Raw genomic sequence first — 27,185 nt, 5'->3', positions numbered from 1 at the left:
TTTCCTGATTTAACGCGTAACCAGAAACCAGCCCAAATTTCCTGGCCTCGGCCTCAATGGTCAGCATTGCTACTGTGGGATCTGTGGTAACTATAGCAATACCATCAGCATATGCTAATGTTTTTGTCGGGTACCCCTGTGATATAATGGGGGTTATATGATTGTTTTTCTCCAAATAGCGAATAAAGGAATCTATATATATTGCAAAGAGCAATGGCGAGCAAGGGCACCCCTGGCGAGTTCCCCTGGAGACGGCAATTTCCTTAATTAGGCTTCCATTGACAGATACAACAGCCCTATGATTATTATACATCTTTTGTATCGCCTGAATACATTTCGTTTGAAATCCCATCATTGCCATTGCTTTCCAAAGAAACTGCCAGGAGACCCTATCAAAGGCCTTCTCTGCATCCAAAAGGATCAGGGCCAGGAGGGTCTCCTGTAGTTTCTGTTCTGTCAAAAAGTGTAATAACCCTCTGGATATGATTTATCGTTGACCTTCCAGGGACAAAACCATGCTGACTGTTGACTATCACTTTGTGTATTATAGGTGCAATTCGGTTTGCCAAGATTTTGGTGTATATTTTAGAATCCGCATTTATAAGGGTTATAGGGCGATATGATCCTAAATGTTCTGGGGGTTTCCCCTTTTTAGCAAAAATCACAATTTTGGCCCAAGACCAGGAACTGGGAGGTTCCCCCCGGAAAAAATATGAATAATCAAATCCCTAAATTTGTGTTTAATTTCGTCTATAAATGTGCCATAAAACTCTGAAGGTATGCTATCCAGACCTGTTGCCTTTCCTTTAGGGAGGCTCTTGACCGCGGTCAATACCTCTTCCATGTTCTGAGTTTCCTCTAGAGCCAGCTGCGTATTTACCTCAAGCTTTACGACTTCACAATTCTCTAAGTACCTTTCTATTGCTATGACGTCTTCCTTGCCGTTATCCGTGTATAATTCATTATAAAACCTCCAAAATGCTTGCTTAATCAACTCTGGGTCTTTTAACTGGCCTTCCACTGGGTCAATAATCTCCCTTATTAGATTAGCATTGACCTGTTGTCGCAATCGCACCGCCAATTGATGCCCCACTTGCTCATTGAATTCATATATTAATTCTTTTCGTGCCGTGGCTCTCCGAATTGCCTTATCTGTGGCCTGTATTTCTTATCCAATTTTAGGATAACAGCAGGGACGGAGGCTGGCATTTTCATTAGCTTGAGGCCCTCTTGCCACAGGTAATCCACTATGGGAATGGCTTGGGTGGAGCGCAGTGTAGTAGCCTGAAAATCATATAAAAAACTCTATGGTGAGATTGTAGAGACATCCTGTAAAAGAGATGGGATCACCTTTAGAATAGCAAAGTCTTTCCCCTTTGTTGATGACACCATCGACGGGATTGTAGATGTTACCATCGAGGGTAGTACTGACTGCGATGTCTGAGTGGAAATGATCGACTAAGGTGCGAGGCCGAGCAGGACCTTCGATGGGGAAGTTCTCATCAACGTAGATGGACTTACATCTACCGCCAATGATGACATCACCACTTCTGTCTTTGATGACGCCATGGTCATCGTCGTCCTGACCATCAACTTTGTAGAGACCATCGACAGCATGCCTGATCTGGTGGAGACCGAGGTCGTAGGCAGAGAGTGTCTCGTCAACAGGCAGATTTTACCTGAAGAAGCCTCTTTGAATGGATTATGTGGCACAGGTGGAAGGAGCAGAGCCAGCTCTTTGAAGTGCATGAGAGGGAGCAGGCTGCTCTTTTTTAGCCGTCTTTTCTTTCCTTGTATGTCTACAACATGTGCACCCATAAACAATTGAGGGGTGCAACAGGGTGTCAAAGTGACACCCTGCCACCCTTCAATGTTTTCCCCCTCTTACCGAATCGGTATTTACTGATTCGGTAATTGCCATTCATTCCTATGTTTCATGTATTTTTAAGTCACCACTTGACTTTATAGCCACTGCATCTCTAGACATGTCCAAGATCACTCTCTATAAATCACACAGCGTCGGGCCCATCAAAATGGTCTGTGTTCCACCAAGTCCATCATATTGCCTTTGGGAAGAGTGCATGTAGCCGCACATTTGGATCCAGTGGCACATAGCATACCTAAATTCTCTTTGCTGGCTGTGACCAACTGTCCAATGTTGTAGGACAGAGTATGTAGATCATTTCCCATCTCCAAAATGATCTCCATGCCCTCCCAGGAGCTGATTAATAAGTGCACATGCTCAGGTTCCAAAGCTGTGATCCTGTAGGAAAAGAAAAGTGTTCTAGGTTCTGTGTGTGATGCTGTGGGGGTTAAGCCTCTTCCTCTGCTTGTGGGATGCAGACAGATGGATCAGGCTATGGTCTGACATTGATGTAGCCTCTTCTTCCTAATCATCCCATTGCTCCATGGTTTTATGTGCAGATGGTGGTGGAAGAAAAGCTGGTATAACTGAAAATGTAAGGGCTCTAGTGCCTGTCAATAGAATTCTGCGTTCTGCTACGAGGGCTTGTTGGGTCATAGCAGCTGCAGCTATTGCTGTAGCAGTTATGTCCTCTTCTGTTCTTGTACTTGCATGTGTGGGAGCTACAATTGCCACAGGAACCGAGGTGGGCAGGCTGCAAGTTCTTGCGTGACCTGCCATGTTGGTTAAATCATGGCCGCTGTAGTGGTCATGACATGGGAAGGGATTCCTGCTGAGTGAGTTCTTGTTGTGTCTGACAAACAAATGTCAGCAGTGATTTGTATAGATTTCTTTCTCTTATATTTTCTTGCAGGTGGTGGTCCACGGTTTAGAAAGGGCTGTTCTGCATCCTTCTGAGCTGTGTCACGTGCAAGTTGTAGTGCATTCTTTAGTGATGCCACAGTAGCAACTTTAGAGATGCTCCCACAAATCAATTTGAGGATACTAATTACATTTTTAGCCTCTAATTTTGAATCCATTCACATTTGCAGTAATTAAAAAAAATGTAATTGTGCATTTAGCTTCTTTATTTATATGCACTTTATTAATCTGTTAATATTCAATTTTCTAAGTAGTCGTGGACCCCTGAGGAGGCTTTGCGGACCCCCAGAGGTCCCCGGACCACAGGTGGGAACCACTCGCATAGGTGCTATATCCAAGGACATGTATTAAAATGTGCACCTTAGAATGGAAGATGAAGCCTTTTGGGGACTAATAGGAAAGGGATCTGCTTTCCATTATGCTATGATTCTCATCTTCACAGGCTGCACATACCCCCGTATATCTAGTTCCCCGATGGGAAGTAGAATATGGTATTTACCAAATATAACACAGGCATCGATTGTGAGTATTGAGAAATTGTATGCAGGGGTTCAGTTGGCTGGAATTATTAACACTGTTCAGAATCTCTGCACACAATTCTTGCAACTGACCCAAGGAATATGGAATAACAGTGCAGACAGGGACATTTCGGGGAACTTCCATATTTATTGGAATTCAACACAGAATTATGCAACCTATTCTGGGCAGATGGTAAATGTCTGCTGGGATCCTATGGGGCATTTTTACAAGGGGTCACTTTTAACAAAAATCCTGTGGTGCATTGCCCTGCTCCATATTTACAAAATGACTTTAAGCCACTTTTTGTGACTTAAAGCCACGTTGTAAATATGGTACCCTGTCACGTAGATATCTGCATGAAAGGGGCCTGCAATGGGTGATGCTGTGGGCGTTCCGCCGCAACACCCATTGGTTTTTGATCTGCCCCAGATTTACAAAGATGCTTAAATCTGAGGCCGTGCTAAAAACTAATGCCATGCAAGAGCTGGTGTTAGAATAGTGACATGAGGAGAAATACTTTTATTTCTCCTTTCTCCTCTTTATTGCTTTTTCTATGTGAGCTGCATTCTGTAGCAAACATAGAAAGAGCAAAACGCCATTATTGATTGTTTATGTGCAGGAAGGAACACCTACATGCAAATAAACAATCATGCCCTCAATGCAGGCACTATTGTGCGAGGGTGCTTGAGTTGGCGCTAGGCATCTAATATTAGAGCCAGCGCTAGGGAAAACACAGGGGTGCGCTGTATTGTTGTATATAAGGCATATGTCATAGCACAGCGCTGCCAAATTTGGTGCAGCTCCGCACTCCGACATTCCCTAGCACATATTACCCTACATGGGGTGGAGCGAGAGAGACAGAACAATAAGGGGATACAAGGGGAAATCGTTGCCTGACTGGAAGGTGCATTAAATGCTCCCCTGTGCCTTGAGTCAGGGTGTGGAGGGAATGGAGGTTAGGGAAATGTGCTTCAGTCCAATCCCTAAGGCTATTTGAGGGGCAGACATTTCCAGCTGTTGAAATGGGGCCCAATGTTGCCGCACCTGTTAAACCCAGATATGGAGCACTAATTGTATTATAATTGGGCAGAGCAGAGTGGCACAAAGGAATTTTACTCCGCACAACTTGTAATTGGGCCAATAGCTTGCCGTGTATTAAAATGAGGGTAATCTACATGTAATGTCCCTCAATCATTTCATTACATATGTCCAATGGTCATTGATGTGACATGTATTCCTCAAGAATAGCCATGTCGCATCATTTTGTCTTTGCCTTATGCATAAGTGGCACTGGACCACTTCCTCCACCTCTGCTCTTCCCATGGACTCAGGCCGAACCTTGGTGCTCGGCCACATCTAGCGACTAGATTGTCACATCTGTGTTTTTGACAGAAGTTATGGACATGACGTTTAATGTTTTGCAATCTGTCCCAGGCCAAGATCTCCTGTGCTGCTGCACCACTCTGATTCCTCCCAACTTTTCTGATGCTTTTTCCTCTTTTCATTTTTACTGTTTCTCCTTCCTCTGTCCCTGTGTTTCTGAGGACTTTCTCTTGCTTTTGTTTCGCATTGTACTGCTTTTTCCTTCCTCTTCCCTGTTGTTCTGAGTGCTTTCTCATGCTTTTGTCTCATTTTTCACTAGCAACTCCAGAGCCTTGAGACCTTCATGGGTGATTTGCTGTGCTTTATAAATCCTGATTGATTGATTATTGTTATTATTGTTGTCCGCTGCCCAGGGGGTGAAGATACTGCCTTGATATTTTGGGTAACGGGCTGACATATCCTAGCTCCCACATGATTACTAGTTTGTGAACCAAATACCCTATGCACCTCCACTCATCTTTTCTTTTATGACATCTTCTTGTGCAACAACTAGCTCTAAATGTCACCTTTCTGATTCACGCAGCGGCCATGTTTGAAGAAAGCCTGGTTTCCTAGTAAGGACAACTATTATTGACCAAGGATAGGAATTAATTATAACTTCAGACATGGATGCCAAAGAAGTAGAAGCAAGCTTTCTGCAGTGAATAATGTGTCCAGAAGGCTACACAAGCAACACTTATATTTTGTATTATGGATCTAGATGGCAGTGGCAGCTGAAAATTGTACTTGTCCTGTTTTTGAATGTCATTTCCATGTTCTGTACTTGCACATAATGTATACTACCAGCTATTGCCACACAAAAAAGAACTCTGTGCAAACAGACAGCTTGCAGAGTTTCTGGCTGGTAAATCCAACACCACAGGTTCCATTCTTGAATTTGCCAGTCAGACATAGCATCCTTTCAGAGTTGGTGCACACGGGGTACCCCATAATTCTCAATCAGGGCAAAACAGCAGTGGAATCATAAAGAGATAGTGAAGTCAAGATTGCAATCAGTCTTACCCACCTCCTTAGGGCTTTATTTAATTGATGGAGGGTGGCTGCATGGAAACCCCTCCTGGGACTGTTTGAAGCCCCCAGGACCACCCCCTACCCAGGTCTCAAATACATCTAGTGCAGGCCGCAAGGACTCCCCGGCCCAAATAACTTCAGAAACTGGGGGGCCATCACCTCACCGGGGCCGTCCTGTGCCAATTAAAGGAGGTGGGGCGTGCCGCCACCCTCCTGGTGCCAGTAATAGCTCTTGGGACCGCCCCCTCAAGGCCGGCTCCTGCTATTTCACAAGGTGCCCAACCATGGGAGATAACAGGTTGCTTTTGTTTGGCGGGAGCACTGACAGCTCCCACCAGGCAGAAGCAAGCACTCCACTTCCAGAAAATGGGAGCTGTTAAAATGCTCCAGCTCTCTGGAAGTGGAGTTTTCAATTCTAAAGCATTGCTTCTACATGCAGAGAGCTGCATTTAGAGAAGCTCGCTGTGTGCAAGAGCAGTGCCAGGTCCCTCAGGAGGTGGGGAGCCAGCTCGGACCACGGGGCCTGTAAGCTTTCCCCGCGGTCCCTAATATGCAAACTGAGTGTCCTGGATGGGGCCAGGGCACCCAGAAAGATGTGGTCAGGCCATGGGAATGGGGTTCTTGGTGCCGAAATTGCATTGCTGAAATGCACACAATGTCACTAGAGACATTTCCTTGTGGCCCATTAAATGGATATATTACGCACTGGACATTTACCCAATGAGGTGGCTGTTAAAAATTAACCAGGAGAAATCACTCCACTTGAGTAGATTTTTGTGCTAAATTGCGGACTCTTGTTTGATAAAGGGGCAGGTGTGATTCCCTGTGGCCTAGTCGCTCACACAGATACTGATACACCAACACAGACACCCACTCATACACTCAGGCACTCACATTCCCACGTATAGGCCCACTCAGACACTGATACACCCACTCATAGACACACTCAGACACTCACACACCCACTCACAGACCTACTCAGACACTCTCGCACACACTGAAAGACCCACTCAGACACTCATACCCCCACTCATAGACCCACTCGGACACTCTAACACCTAATCAAAACCCCGCTCAACACACATGTACTCACTCACATACCCACTCAACCTCTCTCACACCCACTCACAGACCTACTCAGACACTCTCGCACACACTGAAAGACCCACTCAGACACTCAAACCCCCACTCATAGACCCACTCGGACACTCTAACACCTAATCAAAACCCCGCTCAACACACATGTACTCACTCACATACCCACTCAACCTCTCTCACACCCACTCACAGACCTACTCAGACACTCTCGCACACACTGAAAGACCCACTCAGACACTCAAACCCCCACTCATAGACCCACTCGGACACTCTCGCACCTACTCAAAACCCCGCTCAACACACATGTACTCACTCACATACCCACTCAACCTCTCTCACACCCACTCACAGACCTACTCAGACACTCTCGCACACACTGAAAGACCCACTCAGACACTCATACCCCCACTCATAGACCCACTCGGACACTCTAACACCTAATCAAAACCCCGCTCAACACACATGTACTCACTCACATACCCACTCAACCTCTCTCACACCCACTCACAGACCTACTCAGACACTCTCGCACACACTGAAAGACCCACTCTGACACTCTCACACCTACTCAAAACCCCACTTAGGCACTCGTGCACTCACTCACATACCCACTCAACCTCTGTCACACCCACACACAGACCTAATAAGAGACTCATGCATCAACTCCTCAACCCACTCTGAGACTCCCACACCCACTCCCACTGAGAGACTCACTCGCGCACCCACTCACAGACTCAATCAAACACCCATGCACTCACTTACAATGACTCACATATTCATGGAGGCACTCACAAACCGACTCTGACACTCTCACACCCACTCACAGACCAACTTAGACACTCACTCAGGCACCCACTCAGACACCCACACAGACACTTGCGTACTCACTCAGACACCAACTTAGACACTCACTCAGGCACCCACTCAGACACCCACACAGACACTTGCGTACTCACTCAGACACCAACGTAGACACTCATGCACCAACTCATAGACCCTCTCAGATACCCACACATCCACATACAGCCACTTACACGGCCACTCACAGCCCCATTCAGCCACTTACACCCACAAAACCGCTCACACACCCAGTCACAGACCTATACAGCCACTCACAAACCCACTCACCAACCTACACAGCCACTCACACTTTCAAAGATTACAGGTTACAGTTAGGAAATATATATATATATATATATATATATATATATATATATATATATATATATATATATTGTTTTTAAACTTCTAAATTCATATAAAAAAATTAGGTTTTCAGGGACATTATAGTTAGAAGTAATTTTTTTTTAAAGATTCTGTTACCTCACTATAACATCCCTGTAACTTATGATTTTTTCCAGTGGACCAAAAGTTTCAGGCACCCCACTAAATACCCAATATTGCTATATTTTATTTCTAAACAGGTAACCACAAGTGCAGTTAATCTTGCAGGAACTAGGCCAAAAGATGTTAGAATTCCTCTAAACACCACATAATGCTATATTTAACTAACTTCTCTAAACACATAATATTGCTATTACATTAAATAATTTAATGAATTCCTTCTTCAGTTTTGTTTTTCAAAATATTACCATTAATTACCCACACCATACCACTAGAACCAGCACAATATATTGCCTTTTTGTACATAAACAAGATATAACACCTTCACAGACTTTCAGTAACGTAAATTGTGCAACTACTCAGCAAGCTACAACTTACAACAAAAGCAGCTCAATAATAATCACAAGGCAAGACCTAATGCATTTACAAATGCTTGTTTTGCTTCCTTCAGCTCTATAGGTAAACTATCAATACATGGGCCCTGGAGAACTCAGGGGTTTCTGGACCAAACTCCCATTTGCCAACATGCACAAGTAATCTTGAAGGCAGGGAGGGAGGGGTAGTTACTTGCCCGCTTCAGCCAGTTGTCAGAAGGCAGCTCAACTTCAAGCGCCCGCATTCAGATCATCCACAGACACCTCGGAGGCTTTAAAGCATCATGGGGCAAAAAGCTTCCTATTTTGCTTTTCTGCCAGGTTACCCATCGGATCTCCTGACACCTCGGTTTTGTCAGGTGGCGCCATGTGGCAAATATCACAGGGTGAGTCTGGGAGGATTAGGGGAGTGCGGACATAATGAAGGTGCTACCCTGGTTGGTGCAATTTTGTATGTGTACAGGTTCCTGGGTGGCAATTCCCGGCATCTCTAGAAAGCCTGGGTAGGAAGCTTTGTTTTTTATCCTCAATGCCTGTGCCCGGTGAATCCCTGCAGACCATATTTACGGCGTATTGTTTCTGCCTTACATTAATATACTGTACTAGTAGATACAGGGGCGCAACTAGACCTGAACTTCGGAGGGGCCAACATGTCAACCAATGGAGGCGGGGCAAACATTTGAAGCAATGGGGCGGGGCTATCCTTGGAGCCAATGCAAGAAAATAGAAAGGTAAATTGTGCATTTTAAATATATTGATGATCAAATGTGGTCCGATTATAACAAAATTGTATTGGTGGATTTGGAAATGTTTATAGGCTACAGAAAGAGGTTTATAAAAAAGGGGCCTGAGTAAAACAACCTAAAAGCATCTTTCATAAATTTCAACCAGAACACTTTAGAGCCAATTTTGGCAAAGATATTTCAACCCTTTTTGCCAATTTTCAATGTCTTCCTTCGAGCTCCAGAACATAAAGAAAGTTTGGCAGATGGGTAACGTCCAACAGAGGTAATTCCAACAGAAACAGAAATCCTGGCCACTTAAACTAATGTTCTAATTTTGTTCTGAAGCCCTAGTGCAAAGTATGAAACTCACTAACCATCAATATTGTTCAGAGGCAATGAGCATCATAAAATGTAACATTTATTACAAAGTTCTCCAAAATTCTTTTGAAAAGATTGACCATATTCATATTCTCTATAATGGTTGTCCATAAAGTATATATTAATTATAGCAATCAGCCCTGCCTTACCCAGAAACCGGTTCCAGGATACTTTTTTCCGGTTCAGGGAAGACCTGGCTTGACAGTTTGGGCTGGACTGTTCCCATGAGGCACAGGGTCAGACTGATTTGCATAAGGCTGGGGATGCAATTGGGTGGCGAAGTGAGCTAAAGAATGATGATGGATTGAACCCAGATTTGTGACTGGGGGTGAGTGTCTGAGAAGTTTCAGCTCTCCGTCCATCATCTCCTTGTGTTTGCTTTGTTCGCTCTAAGTTGGTAGGGTATGCCCAGATGTGGGTCCCTTGCTCACTTTACCACTGGATTCAAGCTAGCCTGGCTGATTAGGGGTTTTATCCAGAAACCAGTCCCAGGATGCTTGTTTCCGGTTCAGGGAAGAACTGGCGTGGCAGTTCGGGCTGGACTGTTCCTATGTGGCACAGGGTCAAGACTGATTTGCATATAGCTGGGTCTGAACTGACGTGGCAAAGTGAGCTAAGAAACGATGATGGATTCGACCCAGATCTGTGACTGGGGGGGAATGTCTGAAAAGTTTCAGCGCTCTGTCCATCATCTCCTTGTGTTTGTTTGGAAGAAAAGACAACCTTGAATGGCCCACAAGAAGTAAATCAGGTAGACCATATGGCTACCAGTTTTTTATGGTAACACAGAAACAAGCAGTGCGCAAAGTAGTGTTTTAATTGTGCAGCGGTTTGGTTCTGGTAACATATTACACCGAATATCAAAGTTATGCTGCATTAAAAGGAGGCACAGGGTCAAGACTGATTTGCATATAGCTGGGTCTGAACTGACGTGGCAAAGTGAGCTAAGAAATGATGATGGATTCGACCCAGATCTGTGACTGGGGATGAATGTCTGAAAAGTTTCAGCGCTCCGTCCATCATCTCCTTGTGTTTGTTTGTAAGAAAAGACAACCTTGAATGGCCCACAAGAGGTAAATCAGGTAGACCATAAGGCTACCAGTTTTTTATGGTAACACAGAAACAAGCAGTGCGCAAAGTAGTGTTTTAATTGTGCAGCGGTTAGGATCTGGTAACATATTACACCGAATATCAAAGTTATGCTGCTTTTAAAGGACCCAGGCTTAGGTTGGCAGCAGAATAGGGTTTCACAAGCATTTTGCTGCCAAGCTACATTAGTTTAAAGAGGCAGTACCCAGCTATGCCAAGCCTGCACTTGAGGAGTGCTGGTGCTCTGGCACCATCCTGGAGAAAAAATGCACAGACCATACGTTAAAGCAAAGTCTACATCTGTCTTACCATGTAGCTTGAGAAACTGCTCATGGAGGTGTGTTCTTTAGGTGGTAGAGGTCTGCCTCTTATTAGACATAAATGATATGTTGAGGATTCACATAGCTTAGCTATCTCCCAGTTTACCTATAGCTCAGGCACCCGTCACCTGAGGAATTCCTCAGATGAGAAAGCGCCATCTCCAAAGAAAAAAGCCACAACTACTCATTTTTTATCAATTTCTTCTCACATTTACCACCTGCCATGCGTAAAGTGCCTGAGGGCACCGACTAAATATACTGAAACACTACACGCAAGCTATGATTGAATCTTGCATTCTCTGTCTTTTTGTTGAAGTTAACATGTGATGGATTATCCTACCATGCATTTTTAGATGTGGTGTGAAGTGATAACTAGGCCTTTTAACACTGATGATCTATCCCCAGGCAATTCAAGTAGCCCAACATAGTCCAAATTACAAGTTGGAATGTACTATGGTTTGCAAACTCTGCGTCAGTAATTACCAGTTTTGGGCGGTAACAACCCACCCATATCATGCAAGTTAACCCCCACAGAATAGGAAACTACTATTAGGACCCAAATTCATCTATAAGTATTGCACATTCTATCTCCTTTGTCAGTTGGGTTTAATGCACACATTTACCAACTGCCTCTAGCTAGTGGTAAAAGCCTGCAGGGTGTTGTGGTGAAAGTGTGGAGCCATCTGTTTAAGGCAGGGGTAGACAAAGGGGGTGAGAAGGGTGAAGGAAGAGTTGGAGAATGTTGGCTGGCAGGGGAGCATCCTGTGCCTTGTCTGAGGTTTGGGAAGAAGGCATAAAAAGGGCCCTCATTGCAATGCATCCTTTTCTGACAGTGCTTGTAGCTGCTGCATTTTCCTGTTGGATGTGTTGTTCCTGCACCCAGTAAATATGGGAGCAGGAACTTAAATAATTGTGTGGAAAGAGTTTCCACATGGGAATTCTGTTCTTCAGATTCCAGTAAGGGCCCATGCCTTTTATGAGCATCTTGTAGGCAGGCTGAGTAGACAGAGAGAGTGCAACACCATGAGCCATGAGAAGCATGAAATCAAACAACTCCTCCTCTGCCAGTAAATGGATGTTGGTTGACTCATTGGTTGAAGTGGGTGGAACCTATTGGGGACCTCTTTCCCAATCTTATATAATTTTTGCAATAAATTTCCAAACTTGTTTTTGTATAACAACACACCCACCACTATTGCAGAACACATACCACCTTCAGGTGCCTCTATCTGAAAGCAAAGGAGTGGGGGGTCTCCTGTTCTGTGAAGCAACGTGAGAGCCATGCAGCAAAAGAAGAAACAAATCTACTTGCCATGGTGCTGGCAACCTGAAAGAAATGCACACGTGCGCAGTTGGGTAATCGGCCATTCTAAAGGGTCTTTAGGAGCCAGTATGTGGCTTTAATTGATGGAGTCATTTGAGGCATCATGGTGACAAAGGTTTATTGTTTCTGAGATGTAATGTAAGGGTATTATCAGCTGCGTTCTTGGGTGCATCCTTCTAAGGGAAACTTATTAAAAATGGTTTATGCAGGGCCCAGTCCGATTGTTTATTGCTAAAAATAAATATTTTTAACACACTTGTTTTTTATCTTAAACACATTAGGCAGATTTACTGTGTGCACTGGGTTGGCGTCACAAAAGTGATGCAAACCGATAAAAACTATTGATTTGGGAGTTACTTTCTAGTGCAGAACTTTATTTGCACTGGACAGTAGGCCTAAAGTAACACAGGTAGAGCAGTGCTGCATTGCATCAAGGAGGTGTAACATAGGTGGTAGATGGGTGTTCCTATGCATCCACCCATTGTTTGTAACGAAAAGGACATATTAACATTATATGGACAGGGCTTTATGCAGAAGAACATAACTTTGAGGCTTGCTTTGACTTGGTGAAATGTTTGTTTCTTCCCACTTTACATGCATGCTGCACCTCACAGCACACATACAAAGTGGTGAAAACTGTTAAACTATTTCTCAGCACACTATTTTGCACTGGATGAGTCCTTGCTTGTGCAAAACCTATGCTTGCCAGAATACACACAAGCTTGCACAAGGGCAAGTGTGTGTATTGGCTCATGTTACCGTAAAGTGTGGAAACACAAGGAGAGAAAAAAATGCACCAAGGGGCATATTATCAAGCGAGTTTTCGCTAGTTTAGCGGCACTTCCCGGTGATCAAGCGGCGATTTTTAGAACGCACTCTTAACAAGGACTCGCAAACAAGCTTTAGCACTTGTTTGCCGTCAATATTAGCCATTTTCCTTTTCGCTTTGCATGTCAGCGATATATATCGCTATTGACATGCAAAGTAGGGGTTCTTGACTCAAACTCCATTGAAACAGTCGTAAATACAACTTCCCTCTATTATCAATGCCCCAGAAGCAATAAGAAAAGTCACACTAACAGCGCTTATCGCTGGAATTTAATACCTGAAAAAAACTTGACAACCATCTTGTCAATGGGAGGTGGATTGTTAGGTTAAGTACACTCTTGCCTATTAGCAAGCTTTCCGATAGCGCAGTTAATTTATCGCTGGAATTCTCACGCTATTGCTGGTTTTACACGCTATTGCTGGATTTCCTATTGCCTTTGTGATATGCGTTGATATTACCGCGCTATCATGGCGAGGAAATCCAGCGATAGCCGTTGAGAAAAAAACAGCGTAAGTGCGCTTTGCGATAATTATCGCAAATCATTGATAATATACCCCCAAATCTTTGTAGATATGGCGATGTTCACCATAATTTATTAGATGTTGTGCTGTTTCTAATTTTCAAGCAACGCTGCACAACTTTGGGTGCTCGCTTGGCTACAGTGAGTAAATCTGCCTCATAATCTCTGCAGATTTTGCAGCAGCTTTTATTATACTGTGAGTAATATATACAGAATCTTGCATATTCACAGTGCTTTCAGTCGCTGGCAGGGACAGAGTAGCGCTATAAAGACAGATCACCATACTAGCACGCCCAAACCAAGATTCAGTTGTGTGGCTGTCTGGTTACACACACAGACATCTGCAGTGATTCCATTACCAAAGCCAGCTTGCAGAGCCTAAAATAATACATTTACCCACATATTATTTTAACATTTATTTTTATATTTAGGTATGCTGTATATTTTGTCTGAAGATGAAAGAGCGACAAAACAGTTGCAGAATATTTTGTGTCTCTGGCCCCAGTGACATTACACTGGGATCATAGTTCCCACAGTTTTCTAATGCACTTCAAATACTTTCCACATATTATGGGGCTGTCGGGAAACAACGTTTACAACGCAACTTTTACAACGCACTACCATTACAACGAAACTTTTACAACGCAAAAACTATTACAACGCATACATTTACAACGTATGTTTTTACAACGCAGATACCTTTACAACGCATACCATTACAACGTAAGTAAGCCCTATGTGTTTTGTAAAGGGGGATCCTTCGTGCTCGTGTGGTGGGTGCTTCGAATTCTGGAATCCCTAGTGCCCACGGTAAAGCGCCTTGCTGATCTTAGCCTTGCCGGGACTAATGCTAATAGCCTTTCTTTTACATTTACTTGGGATCGGAGACAGAGAAATGTATGGCATGCCGAATTCAGGATGGGTTTCTGATCCCCAATCCTTTCTCTAGAGAGCTTTTTTTTTTGCAATCTTTTCTCCAGAGTGATTTTTTTGTTGTTGTAGTTTTATATAGCGCAAACACAACCGAAGGTATCAGAGCACTTTATACGAGCATAAGTTGCATTACAGACGGAAACCTTAATTTTTAGGTGTGGGAGATCGAAATTTGCCCAGAATCACAGGATGTTTGAAAAAAAAGCTGCCTGGTTTGCAATACAAGCGAGAGGCACGTTGTGTATCGTTGTAGCACCCAGGAACACTGAGGGGCTTATTTAGAAGCCCAGTGCGCTGCGGGAACGGCACTTTTTATGACGTTCTAGCGGTGCACGGGGTTTTCCTATATCTACGAGACCAAGTAAAGCCACCGTGAGTGTCTGCATGGCTGCATAGATATGTTGTGTGACGGGGAGGCGTGCAATGGGCGTTACGGTGAGTGTTCCCATGTAACACCCATGGGTTTAGATGCATTCTCAGATTTACAACAAGCTGCAAGCCTGGGAATGTGTCAAAAGCTTACTTCTCCCCAGGGGTGGAATAAGGGTTGTTTTGTGAGGGAAGGTACCCCCTCCCCCCAAAAAAAATCCTGATTTCATAGTACACACGCTTGCACCATGGTGCAAGGGTAGCTGCGTTGGCACATGGCAGTCATTTGGGTACCGGTGCTGTGGAAGAGGACAGGAACGCTCCGTATCTCGTAGATACTGTGCATTGCTGCCCTTTTCTTTTGATGTACGGTGGCGCAGCAGGAAGGCTTGCGGTGCTGCCCTACTCCACAGCATAGTAAATGAGGCCATTAGAGGCTAATTTACAAGCCCAGTGAGCTGCTGGAACCACACATTTATTGACGGTCCGGCGGCGCACACTGCGGACCCATATCTACGAGGCGAAGGAAAGCCACACTGTACAGCTTTTCATGGCTTTGCAGATATGGTGTAAGGCAACGCAGTGCAAGCCGCTGCGCTGCCTCACACTGCCCCGGGGAAGCATGCCATGGGCGTTGCGGTGGGTATTCCCACTCAGCGCCCATGTTTTTTGGTACATTCTCAGATTTACAACGAAATGTAAATCTGGAAATGCGTCAAAACCCTATGGTACCCCAGGGATGGCGTGAGGGTTGTTTTTGTGAAGGAAGGGGTCTCTTCATAATGCACTTTATATCACAGTTTGGATTGTCAGTGTGATGTGGCCTTTTTTTAAATCAACCTTTATTGGGAATGTTTAAATATAGTTTATCTGGGTGCATGCAAACATAAAAACGTTGTAGTTTGAATAATGAGAATTATATTGTGTAGATTATAGTGCTATGAGAACACTCAATGGGTACTTACCTTGGAAATGTGAATGTTCTTGACCTGACACTTGAAGCCATTACAGGGTCACATTGGCACTTTACCTTGTCCAACTTCTAGTTTCACGTTTCCCACTAATCACAGGTTTTATTATCCAGATACTTATCATTCCTGGTGGATTAAAGTTTAACCTTAGGGAGCCTGAGTTATTAGTCTTTTCAGGAACTAAAAGAGGGCAGTGATGAGAGACAAAAGAAGGAGATTGAGGGATATCACAGGAGGAACAGGAGAGAAGGAGGCTGAATAGAAAAGATGAGAAGAGGAGGGGAGAGAAAGTAGAGTGAAAAGAAGACAAAGGAGACAATGGAAAGTAAAATTAGAGAAGAAGAGATGGAGTGAGATTGTAGGTGGAAGGAGAAGTCTCAAGAGAGGGGTCATAAAGAGAGGAAAGGTAGGATGAGATAAGAGAGAGTGATATAACAGAGAGATAAAAGGATAAAAGGAATTAAGGTAGAAAACGAAATGGAGAAGAGAAAGGCAACAAATCGAGAAGAATATGTGTCAGAAAGAAGGAATCGAGAGCAGTGGAGTGGCTATTCTTTACGAAGCAGTATCTCGGTTCCCTTGCAGCCCAGCCTGATTCAGAGGCGAGTGGCATTGGAGACTCATATGACTTCTGGAAGAAGTACTAACTCCTGGAGAAAATCCACCAGTGGAGTTTCCATCACCATCGGGATAGTATGAAATGCCGGGGCGGCTCCTCCAACAAAGCGGGGGAGCTTCGCCCCACTATTAAAGGCAGAAAATCAAAAATAAAATTATAATAAAACACTTTTCTTATCATTTTATTTTTTATTGACTTGGCCGAATTTGCTGAGTTTGAGACTCTGGGGCAGAGAGAGCCAGGTCGCAGAGACACCAGCAGGGGGAGGAGGAGTGGTGGGCAGTGAAAGTGCTCATGTCGGTTGGTTGGCCGTCTGCGGCTGGCCAAACCGACATGTGCTCTTGGATATCTCCAGGCTATTCATTGGAGATATCTGCAGGGCTCAGGCAAGGGCGTAACACAGGCCCGCACCCCCGCGGTGCGGGGGGCTCCCTAACTGCAGGGGGCACCCTCAGCACAGTACTCAGAGCTCTAGATTAAATCCAGAGCGGCGGTCCCTCCGTGTACCTTGCAGAGGGGCCCCTCAACTTTCGTTACACCACTGGGCTCAGGCGCACCGGCTCCCATTCCTTGCTGGAACCTGAAACTGTCCCGCTCCGCCCAATCCCTGAGGTTCTCTCATACTGGGAGTAATAGCATGAGAGAAGCGCTCTGATCGCGAGGTGAGCTGGGAGCCTGTGCTCATAGGAGCTGCAGTGCCGGGAGCAGAGGCGCAGTGCGGGAGCAGAAGGTAAGTGTGTGTATATATATAAATATATATATAGAAATGGCATAAGACTTTGTCCTTTTCTATCTCGGCATGAATGGCACTGTACTAATCCTATGCTTAAAGACTTTGTAGAAAAACAGACATTTGAGGTGAGCAGATCTAGAGTGTCGCTGGTGTTGAGAGTGCTCTAACAGGAGCTGCTTTCCACCTAAACTTGAGAACTACCCAGAGTTCTCTCCTTCTTTTTTGCATGCATATATATATATATATTTATATACATATTTATATATATATATATATATATATATATATATTTTGTGCTTCCCCCGCATTTCCCCACCTCATAAAATGGGCAGCAGCAATGACTGATTAAATTAAATGAAAACAAATATATAAAGCGCAGTGAACCCAAAGGTGTCAAAACGCTTACCAAGAAGACAACAATCCCAACAGAGACAAGAGAAGCACTACAGGCGAAGTCCACTGAGAGAAGAGCCACGTTTTAAGATGTTTTCTATACAGAGAAACATAAGCTGCTTCTAAAATATGAGTAGGTAGAGTGGTGAAGGAAACACCACTGACGGATTCTCCCCTAGTTTTAGCGCTACCTGCAGAAATGCGAGGGTTTGTCATTACATTCTGCAGACGGGGTCATTTCAGATAATTAAATTACTTGTTTGTTCTACTGGCTAAAATGTGCCACTCAGTGTCACGCATAAGGTCCTGAAGTGTCACTCATAAGTGCCAGCACAGCACTAAAAGTATGAAAATGTCACACATATATGAACACAAAACTTTGCAGCTATTAGCAGTTGTATTGGAGAATTTGGATCTCGAATCACTGCTGTATTTACCTATGTTGCAGCATTTTGAAATGACCACATGCTTTCTCTTGTGCATGTAACTGCCCTGCTGTGCTTTGATCTTTCATTGGATGAAAGGGCTCCGTCGTGGTTTGACCACACTGCGGGAGTCTGACTCTCGCTCGTGGTTGCTCCTGAATATGGGCCTTGGACATCCGGGTTGTGGTCGTAGGTGTCAGCGACATACACATTTTGAGTGCACTAAATACGTTTCACTAGAAAACAAGGGGCAGATTTATAAGCCCCCTGCGCCACCAGTACGTCACTTTTTGTGACGCACTTTCAGGACATTTCCCTGCCACATATTTACAAGGACAGGAAAAGCCACCCTGCGTTGCTTTTCCTGTCCTTGTAAATACGGCCCCTTTAAACGCAGCACTTTGCGTGAAAGGGGCAATCCATGGGTGTTGCTGTGGGTGTTCCCACGCAACACCCATGGAACCAGACACATTTCCAGATTTATGAGGAATCAAAAGCCTGTAAATGCGTCAGTATGCTACGTTTCCCCAGGGGAGGTATAGGGAGGCGCAACGAGGAGAAATGTTTTAATTTCTCCTTGTTTTTTTTCTCTTTAAAAGCGTGGTGCATTATACAGCACTCATTGAAAGAGGAAAATGCCTGTAGTGATTGTTTTCGTGCATGAAGGCTTGCCTTCCTGCAGAAAAACAATCTCCCATGGCGCAGACATCTTTGCACCACGGTGCAAGGGTGCCTGCGCCGGTGCGTTGCAGCTGTTTGTGCACCACTGCAGGAGAGAGCACAGGAATGCGAAATATCCTTGTAAATATGTTGCATTCCTGTGCTCTGAAAGTGCCGGAGAGTGGCGCAACCAAAGGGCTTGTGGTGCCACGCTGCAGCACCTTCTTGTAAATCTGCCCCACTGAGTTTTGCACAAACGTCCGTGCAGATCAGCAAGAGTAAAAATGCCAGATTTCGATAAATCTTGGAAACTTTTTCTATTAGGGTTAGTAAGGGGGAATCGATCAGTAAAACATGCAACGACCTAGGAAAACCGGTGTTTATTAGCCAATGTTTTGGTTAGTTTTTGTGCACCGATTGGATAATGAAGCAGTATACAACAACACAATGTGAACTTTAATTTGCAAGGCTTCATGAAAAAGAAGTAAAAATCAGAAAAGAGATGGTGAATGTATCGGTTTACCTTGTCTTGCCATGTTGCTGTGGAGCTGGCAGGCTTCTTTCTCAGACCTTTTTTTCCAGGCAGGCGCACGGCAGTCACCGAGAGGAGGCACCGGAGGAGGAAAGGTGCCGATAAGACCGGGGAGGCAGTATTTAACAAGAATTATCTGAGCCTGTTCAAATAATCCATATATTAAAAATGTCAATAACATGAGCTGAACAGCCCACAGCCCTGGGGCAGACGCATGTGGTTAGATCCTAACATGAGCCAAATTACTGTGGACTATAAGCTTCCGCCACTGGGTGGCGCTCACAGCCCTTTCCACTGCACCTTGAATGGGTCTGAAAATTAGTAAATCAGGGCATGGTAACAAAATGTGGCAAAGATTAAAAAAACATGGAAACGCTTACAAGAGTGACATTAGCTGCTACCATTTTAATTTCTCCAATGCTTGTTTTGTCATAGTTTTTGTAAAACTTTATTTTTAGGAGAGTTCCCAGGCCCTCGACAATTAAAAAAAAATAAACACTTTGGCTAAAAGCAAAAATATTTTCTGGTCTACAAAAGTATACATAGCGATAGTGGTCCTGGTCACTGAGACAAACTACTTTGTAAGTGGCTGCGCACCTTGTAAAGAGCAGCCTGACCACGCACACTGAAGTCAGCCAATGGCCGAAGCGGGTCGACCCTGTGCCCCAGAACAACAGGTGAAGAGGGCTGGCAAAAAGCCCCTATATTTACCTATAATTAAGGCTCCCTGTTTCCGTTTTTACTGATAATTACAGACAGAAACCCATTTATTTTCTTGTCTGTATTTATTTTTAAATATGGATAAAAATGGAAATTTGGTTCTTTTTGAGTGATTCTAAATACTCTTTGTCATGACTGCCAGGCCAATACCCGTGTGGATTGATTGATAGGTAAGGGGGTTAAAAAAGAAAGGAATTTTAGTAAAGAGGCTTCAACAGCAGTAGATATGCACAAGGCTGACACTGAAATGTGCATATTTTCATATAAGTCCCTTGATTTATCTTCTGCAGGTGTTCCTCTCATTGAAGTCTGCCAGGCATTCAAGTATGACTGCATATTTATTGGTAAAATAAATGTGGAAATATACTAGTTTCAGCTTTACTTTATTTCACAAAACCCACAATAAATATGGATATACACAGATAAAGTTGACAAAAAATAAGTATGGATAAATACAGACGGAAATGACAAAAAAATAAAACCAGGATCTCTACCTATAATATATGTATGTGTGTGTGTGTGTATATATATATATATATATATATATTTTTTTTTATCGTCATGTGATCAAGGGCCAGGGAGACCCGAAACGCGTTATGGCTAGGTGCGGGGTTTTGAGCACTAAATAAACGAATTTGCACCTTGACTTTGGGTCCGCAGTCGTCTTTTGAAAACGCTTGTGAAGTTCGAGTTTCCTGCCATATATATTTATATATATATATATATATATATATATATATATATATATATATATATTTACCAGGATCTCTACCTATAATATATGTGTGTGTGTGTGTGTGTGTGTGTGTGTGTGTGTGTGTGTATATATGTATGTATATACTTGCGCAAAGTGAAAGGACAAGGACAAGGAAGTACAAAACCTAATACGCTGCAAAGTGGCGCACCCAATGCAATGGAACGCGAAGATACAACCGATGGTGAGTCGCTGTCGAGCGGTTCCAGTGACTGTAGAAGCGACAACAGCAATAAAGACGTTGATAACATGATCTTCAGTTTGGAAGAAGAAGTTGATTTTTTGGTGGAAGCGAGGCTGAAAACCCTGAGACCTCGCAACGACAGAAATCAGGTCGGAAAAAGCGCAATACAGTCAGGCGTGCAAACAGGCGAAAACGCAGGCGCGAAAACCAAAAAGAAGAAGAACTACTGGCGCAAAAAGAATTGAACGACAAACAAACTGTAATAAACCTTACCACCATGACCCTGACACAAGCTGAAGAACAACTATTAGCGTTGGGACTTAACTATTGTCCAAGTACAGACTTTAACTATGCAACAACTAGGATAGACATCTTTAAATTCATAAGAAGATTAAAGCTGACAAAATTCTATGCCATGAAAAATGTCTGGGAAGACAAGAAAACAAAAACAAAAACAAGAACGGTGGCTGAATCAGCCTTGCAAGCTGCTGATATACCTACATTATGGGCACTACATGAGTTAGACAATGAGGAAGAAAACTCTGAAATATCGACTCAATCGCAATTGAGAGAATTAGATCTACTCCAAAAGGGTGCGGGAGAAAGCCCCTTTAAACCCAGATCCACTTTTGTTCCTTTAATGCCTAAGGATGCAATAGACATTTTTCATGATCGCGTAATCGAGGAAATAAAGAAACTCCATTGTCAAACAAATCGTGAGAAATCAGACTTTAATCAACATCAAATTGAATACAACAACTTAATGGAAAAAATCAGAAAAGACCCTAATGTGATAATAAAAAAATCGGATAAGGGAAGAAATATTGTGTTATGGAGCAAAAAAGATTATGAGGCTGAAGCCAAACGGCAACTGGATAATGGTGAATGCTATGAGAAAACAACACTCAAAATGTACCACTAAGCAAAGGACAACATCAAAAAAGAATTATCAAAATGGAAAATTGATGGCCTAATAACAACAGAGTATTTTAAATTCCTATATAACACCCACCCTGTAATGCCGTTTTTATATCTGCTACCCAAATTGCACAAGGACAAAGTACCTATACCTGGACGACCCATAATATCAGCTATTAAAAGCATGACAGAGCACATTGGAGAATATATAGATCATTTTTTACAAGAACTAGTGAAAAATTTGCCGTCATACTTAAAAGACACTTGGGACTTCTTATCACGAATTGAGGAATTTGACTGGTGTGAAGACTTGATACTATTAACTCTTGATATAGAGTCATTGTACACAAGTATAAATCACGAACAAGGTCTGAAGGGAGTAGAACATTTTCTAAAAAATCGTCCAGCTGAATATGTGTCTCACAACAAAATGTTGTTATCACTGATCAAATGGTGTCTTGAGAATAATTACTTTACCTTTGGCGGGGAATACTACAGACAGAAAAGAGGAGTGGCGATGGGGGCCTGCTTCTCCCCCAGCTATGCGTGCTTACACGTGGGGTTCTGTGAGAAGCAGGTCCTCAAATGCCAATACCAAAGTGAGATGACTAGCAAAATCTGCATGTGGCGACGATTTATAGATGACGTCTTCGTCATTTGGAGGGGAGACATCCAAAGTGCTGTGGAATTTGTAAAAAGAATTAATGTAACTGATTACAACTTATTCTTTACCTCACATCAGAGTACCAGCAAAATTGATTTCTTAGATGTTCAGGTGGCTATAGTTGACAATAAACTAACTACAACAGCCTATAGGAAACCAACAGCTGGCAACGCAATTCTCCATGCGTCTAGTGCCCATCCAAAGCACTTAATATCAAGTATACCTTATGGAGAAGTATTGCGACTCAAACGTATCTGTAGCTCCCCCAATGAATACGAAAGATGTAGAGATGAAAGCGCAGCAAGATTGCGTGCTAGAGGATACTCAGAAGACACACTCAAAAGAGCTATAGATAGAGCTGACACAAAATTAAGATCAGATCTGTTACCTACACAGACAAGGTCCACTGTTGAAGTGGATTTAAGTAAAGAAAATGATGTGCCCAGGTTAATAACCACATTTAGCAAGCAGGAGCGCAAAATTAGAGCCATATTAAATAAAAACTGGCCAATTGTTCTTACAGACAACTCCTTAAAAGAAGACCTTCCAAATAAACCACAAGTAACATTCAGGAGGTGTAGAAACATGGCCGCTCAACTGGCACAACCTTTGGGGGCAGGGGCAGCTGCTCCGACTTGGATGCCAGTGAAGCAAGGATTTTTTAAGTGCTCTACATGTCGAGCCTGCACTATTGGTGTTAATACCAGTAAATACAATACACCCTTTGGTAAAAATGATCAACAGATAAGGGGGAACTATGACTGCCGCACTGATTTTGCTGTTTATGTTCTCACGTGCACCTGCGGCCTAAGGTATGTAGGCAGTACGATCAAGCCGGTGCACGTGAGAATTTTACAGCACATCAGAGCAATCATTAATAGTGACTCCACCTATCCGGTGGCGAGACACTTTAAAACCGAACTAACAAAGACTTCAAGTGTCTATCCTGGTTTGTTATCGATGCGGTTCAAACCCCAAAAAGAGGTGGAGATTGGGAGATCATGTTAAGGCAGTTGAAGACAAAGTATATACTTAACCTTAATAGCAAGTCTCCCAATGGGTTAAACACCACTGAGGATATGCACACATTCTTATAAGAAATTTCTGTTAAAAACAAAAATAACTCAATCTTCAATTTCTGCTAAAAGAATGCGTGAGAAAAATTGTCATTTGATTAAATATCTGCATCCGCATACACCAATCTTCTGTATTCATGTATTCACTTATTTTTTTCTTATTTTGTACAGCACTATGCACCTTCTGTCTAGTCTATAAACCATAATTTCTTGTGAGTTTATATAGTGGGGTGAATGTTGGATATCCAGGCTTGGATCCTCATAACCGTATAACCCAGTGTTAACTCATGGGATACAATCATGATAGTTGAAATAGGAATGTTGGTTCTGATTGGAACAATGTATAGGGTACTACTTTAACAATTTGCTGGATTTTGCACAGAAAACTTAATTTGCACTAATAAGCATAATTTTGCACATATTAATTTTATAGGCATTGGAGCTGAAATGTTTTAAACTTATATTGTATAATTGTTACGATACGAATCATCGCTTTTTTTATATATAAGATGCTTATACAAAATATGCAAAAGACTGTGAAAGGCATTTAGGCCGTTATTCTCATCAAATAGGAACGATCTAAAATTAACGAGAAAGAAGATTAATTCTCTGAAATAGGTATCTACATGTGTTTAGTCAAACTATCTATTATGCAAAATTATTGAATTTAAATTTAAAGCAAATGCATTAATGCAGGAAATTTGTACTCGTACATTACTAGTGATATATATTTTTTACTGGTTGATTCCCACAACTAAAAATCATTGTTGTTTAACGACATAATATGGACAGAAGTATTTTTTCACTGTTTATTCATCACATGATCGCAATTTAAAATCAAACGAAACTGCTATGTCGTTATGTGATCAAGGTTACCTGTTAACCGAAACGCGTCATGCCGAAAATACTATTCCATGCGAGCTATTAAAACTCTTCACCAGTAATTTTCCTGCTTCTGGAGGTCCTTCTTTCTGTGTGGTGTGGAAAGCGCCGAAAAAACAACAGATTCTGCAACGATATATATATATATATATACGTATATCAAAACTCCACAAACGCCACTACCTGATCCACCCAGGACCGACGAGGCAGGCAAAGTAGGAGACGGACCACTGGATTCACAGGTTCTTTACTTTATTGCAGCTGATAAAACAGGAGGGCAATACGTGTTTCGGGCTTCAAGAGCCCTTGTTCACATACAAGGAACTAGTGCAACTTTTTTTGTTTTTATAATGCTTTAAGTGAATAGCATAAGTCCCGCCCTTCAAACAGTCACATGACCATAGACATAAACAACATCTTTAGGTGTTTCATGGCTATTCGTGCAAATACGCAAAATAAGTTAAAACACAATTATACAAATGCCAGTTAATTAATAAAACATAGCAATTTACAATTTCATTGATAAACATATTTTTGTAAAGTGTTTCTTATTTCAGATTTGTAGACGAAGTATATAACAGGATAAATCCATGAATTGACAGAGTTCTAAGTCTATAGTATAAAATTCAAGTGTTGACAGGGCAGGCTAAAGATAAAGTGCAAACAACAGTGCTGTACTAGATCAGTGTCTTACTGTTCATAAAGTGTGATCAAACGTGCTAAAGGGAATAACAATTTAAAATGTGGCAAATACATGATAAAGTAACCTGTGTAAAAAATGTGTACATGAATACTAATTTCGACAATTAGGAATACTCACAATTTTGTCTTTATAAAAAAGCATAATTTAAAACATTTTGTACAGGTATAAAAATATTATCATGTTAAAAAAAGTGATAAAAACACCCATATATAAAAAGTGCTAAAATCCACAATGGTGATAAATGTGAAAAACTAAATGGAGGTGAAGAGTTGGTAACTAATATTACCGTGGCTAACAAGGAACTTGACTAGCCACAGAATGCAGGAAAACAGAAACAGTAATAGAAAACCTGGACACAAAGTTCACTATACACAGCAATCATCTCTAGGTAACAGGGAACCTGACTACCTGAGGGAATAAGATTTTTTGGAGCAAGGGGTAAAGTTTTTAGAGAAAGTTACGTACATCTTCAGTGTTGTTGAGCCCATTCGGCCACTTGCTGTCATATTCAAGAATAAAGCGAGATTCTAGTTGCCTCAGTTTAAGTTCTCGATTACCACCACGTCTAAGAGGGGGGACTGAGGCTACCACATAACAAGATAGACAATTAACATCTTTATTATGTGTGCTTTGAAAGTGACGAGCCACTGGGTAGGATTGGTCACAGTGCAAAATGGCCCTGATGTGTTGTAAGATCCTGACGTGCACCTGCTGCTTGGTACTGCCTATGTAATTAAGACCGCAGGTGCACGTCAGGACGTACACAGCATGGTCGGTCTTACATGTGTGGTTGCCAATAATAGGCGTAGCCACTGATTTAAAAGGGGTGATGTAGTGAGTTTTATTAGTGCCAAATTGGCAAGCCCTACAACTAGAGCACTTACGGAACCCCGATGCTGGTTGAAGCCAGACCGCCTTTTGCTTTAATTCTGGACTGCTTTGATCCAACACTGTCCCAATGCTCTGTGCTCTTCGAAATGTTACCAGTGGTTTATTTTGCAACATACTTCCTAGCACTGTGTCCGTTAGAATGGTGGATAAACAAGCAATTCCCTTGAGAAAGATCTCATGTATGAACACACAATGATATAAAAAAACAATAACTATAACAACATAATCTTGAATTTATAAAATTTGCAAAATGTATTGTATACAAATACAATTAAAAAAGCAGAACGTGAGTTAAACTGCTTGTCACAGGTTAAAACAGTAAAAAACAATCATACATTCAATATTGACCAGCAATATTGCTGAGGGTAGACAGAAAGGCAGTAAGACATGCAGTTTGTACAATACAGGGTGTATGTTCTGGTCTCAATTATTGGCACTGGTGTTATGTATTCTAAAACATGATATATCAACATCAGTGCATGAGCCGTGAATCATACTATACAAAGGAGCGTCGACGCGTTTCGGTGGCTTGTTGTAATTCTATCCACCTTTATCAAGACAAAAAGGAATTGTTTTCTGCCGTAGTCTAGAAACATTCGTTCCTTCTCCAATGGTTGTTGACGACCGACAATGGTGATCGTTTTCCCAAAGGTAGTATGGATCTGATATCACGGTGGTTCCTCCTTAATGGAACATTTGTGTTGCACTGCCAGTAGGTGTGCCTGTTTAAGCTGGCTTTGTTACAATGATAGAATAATTCCTGGTTGTCCAGTTCTACCGCGTTTTTCAATCGCGTTTTATGTGGGACCAGAGGCGCCTTAGGTCATGTCACATCAGCGTGGGAAATAAGTTTCCTCTACGTTTGCTCCTGACTGCCCGCTTCTCTGTCCGCATAAAGTCTGTTAGAATGGTGGGCCAATTATGATTAATGATTTGTCTAATCTTTTTCTCCTGACTGCTGAATGCAGTAATAAATCTCGGACATTCATTAGAGATTTCCACAATTGGGGTTACTGCAACTGAAGCATTCTCAGCAGATTCAGGGAATAAAGAGGATCT

General features: G+C 42.6%; 1 protein-coding gene across 1 annotated transcript in view; it reads right to left on the bottom strand.

Annotated features, from left to right (window-relative positions):
- LOC144819216 (uncharacterized) overlaps positions 1 to 19,413 on the bottom strand; it is a 66,067-nt gene extending 46,654 nt beyond the window's left edge. The window contains exon 1 of the mRNA XM_078677185.1: positions 19,326 to 19,413. Coding sequence (XP_078533311.1) covers positions 19,326 to 19,338 — 13 coding nt within the window. The 5' untranslated portion in view covers positions 19,339 to 19,413. The remainder of the gene's footprint in view (positions 1 to 19,325) is intronic.
- Between the last annotated feature and the right edge of the window lie 7,772 nt (positions 19,414 to 27,185).

This window comes from Lissotriton helveticus, chromosome 2_1, assembly GCF_964261635.1.
Source record: "Lissotriton helveticus chromosome 2_1, aLisHel1.1, whole genome shotgun sequence".
Taxonomy (NCBI): Eukaryota; Metazoa; Chordata; class Amphibia; order Caudata; family Salamandridae; genus Lissotriton; species Lissotriton helveticus.
Note: the sequence above shows the minus strand (reverse complement) of the source record. Positions and strands in the feature narration are given on the sequence as shown.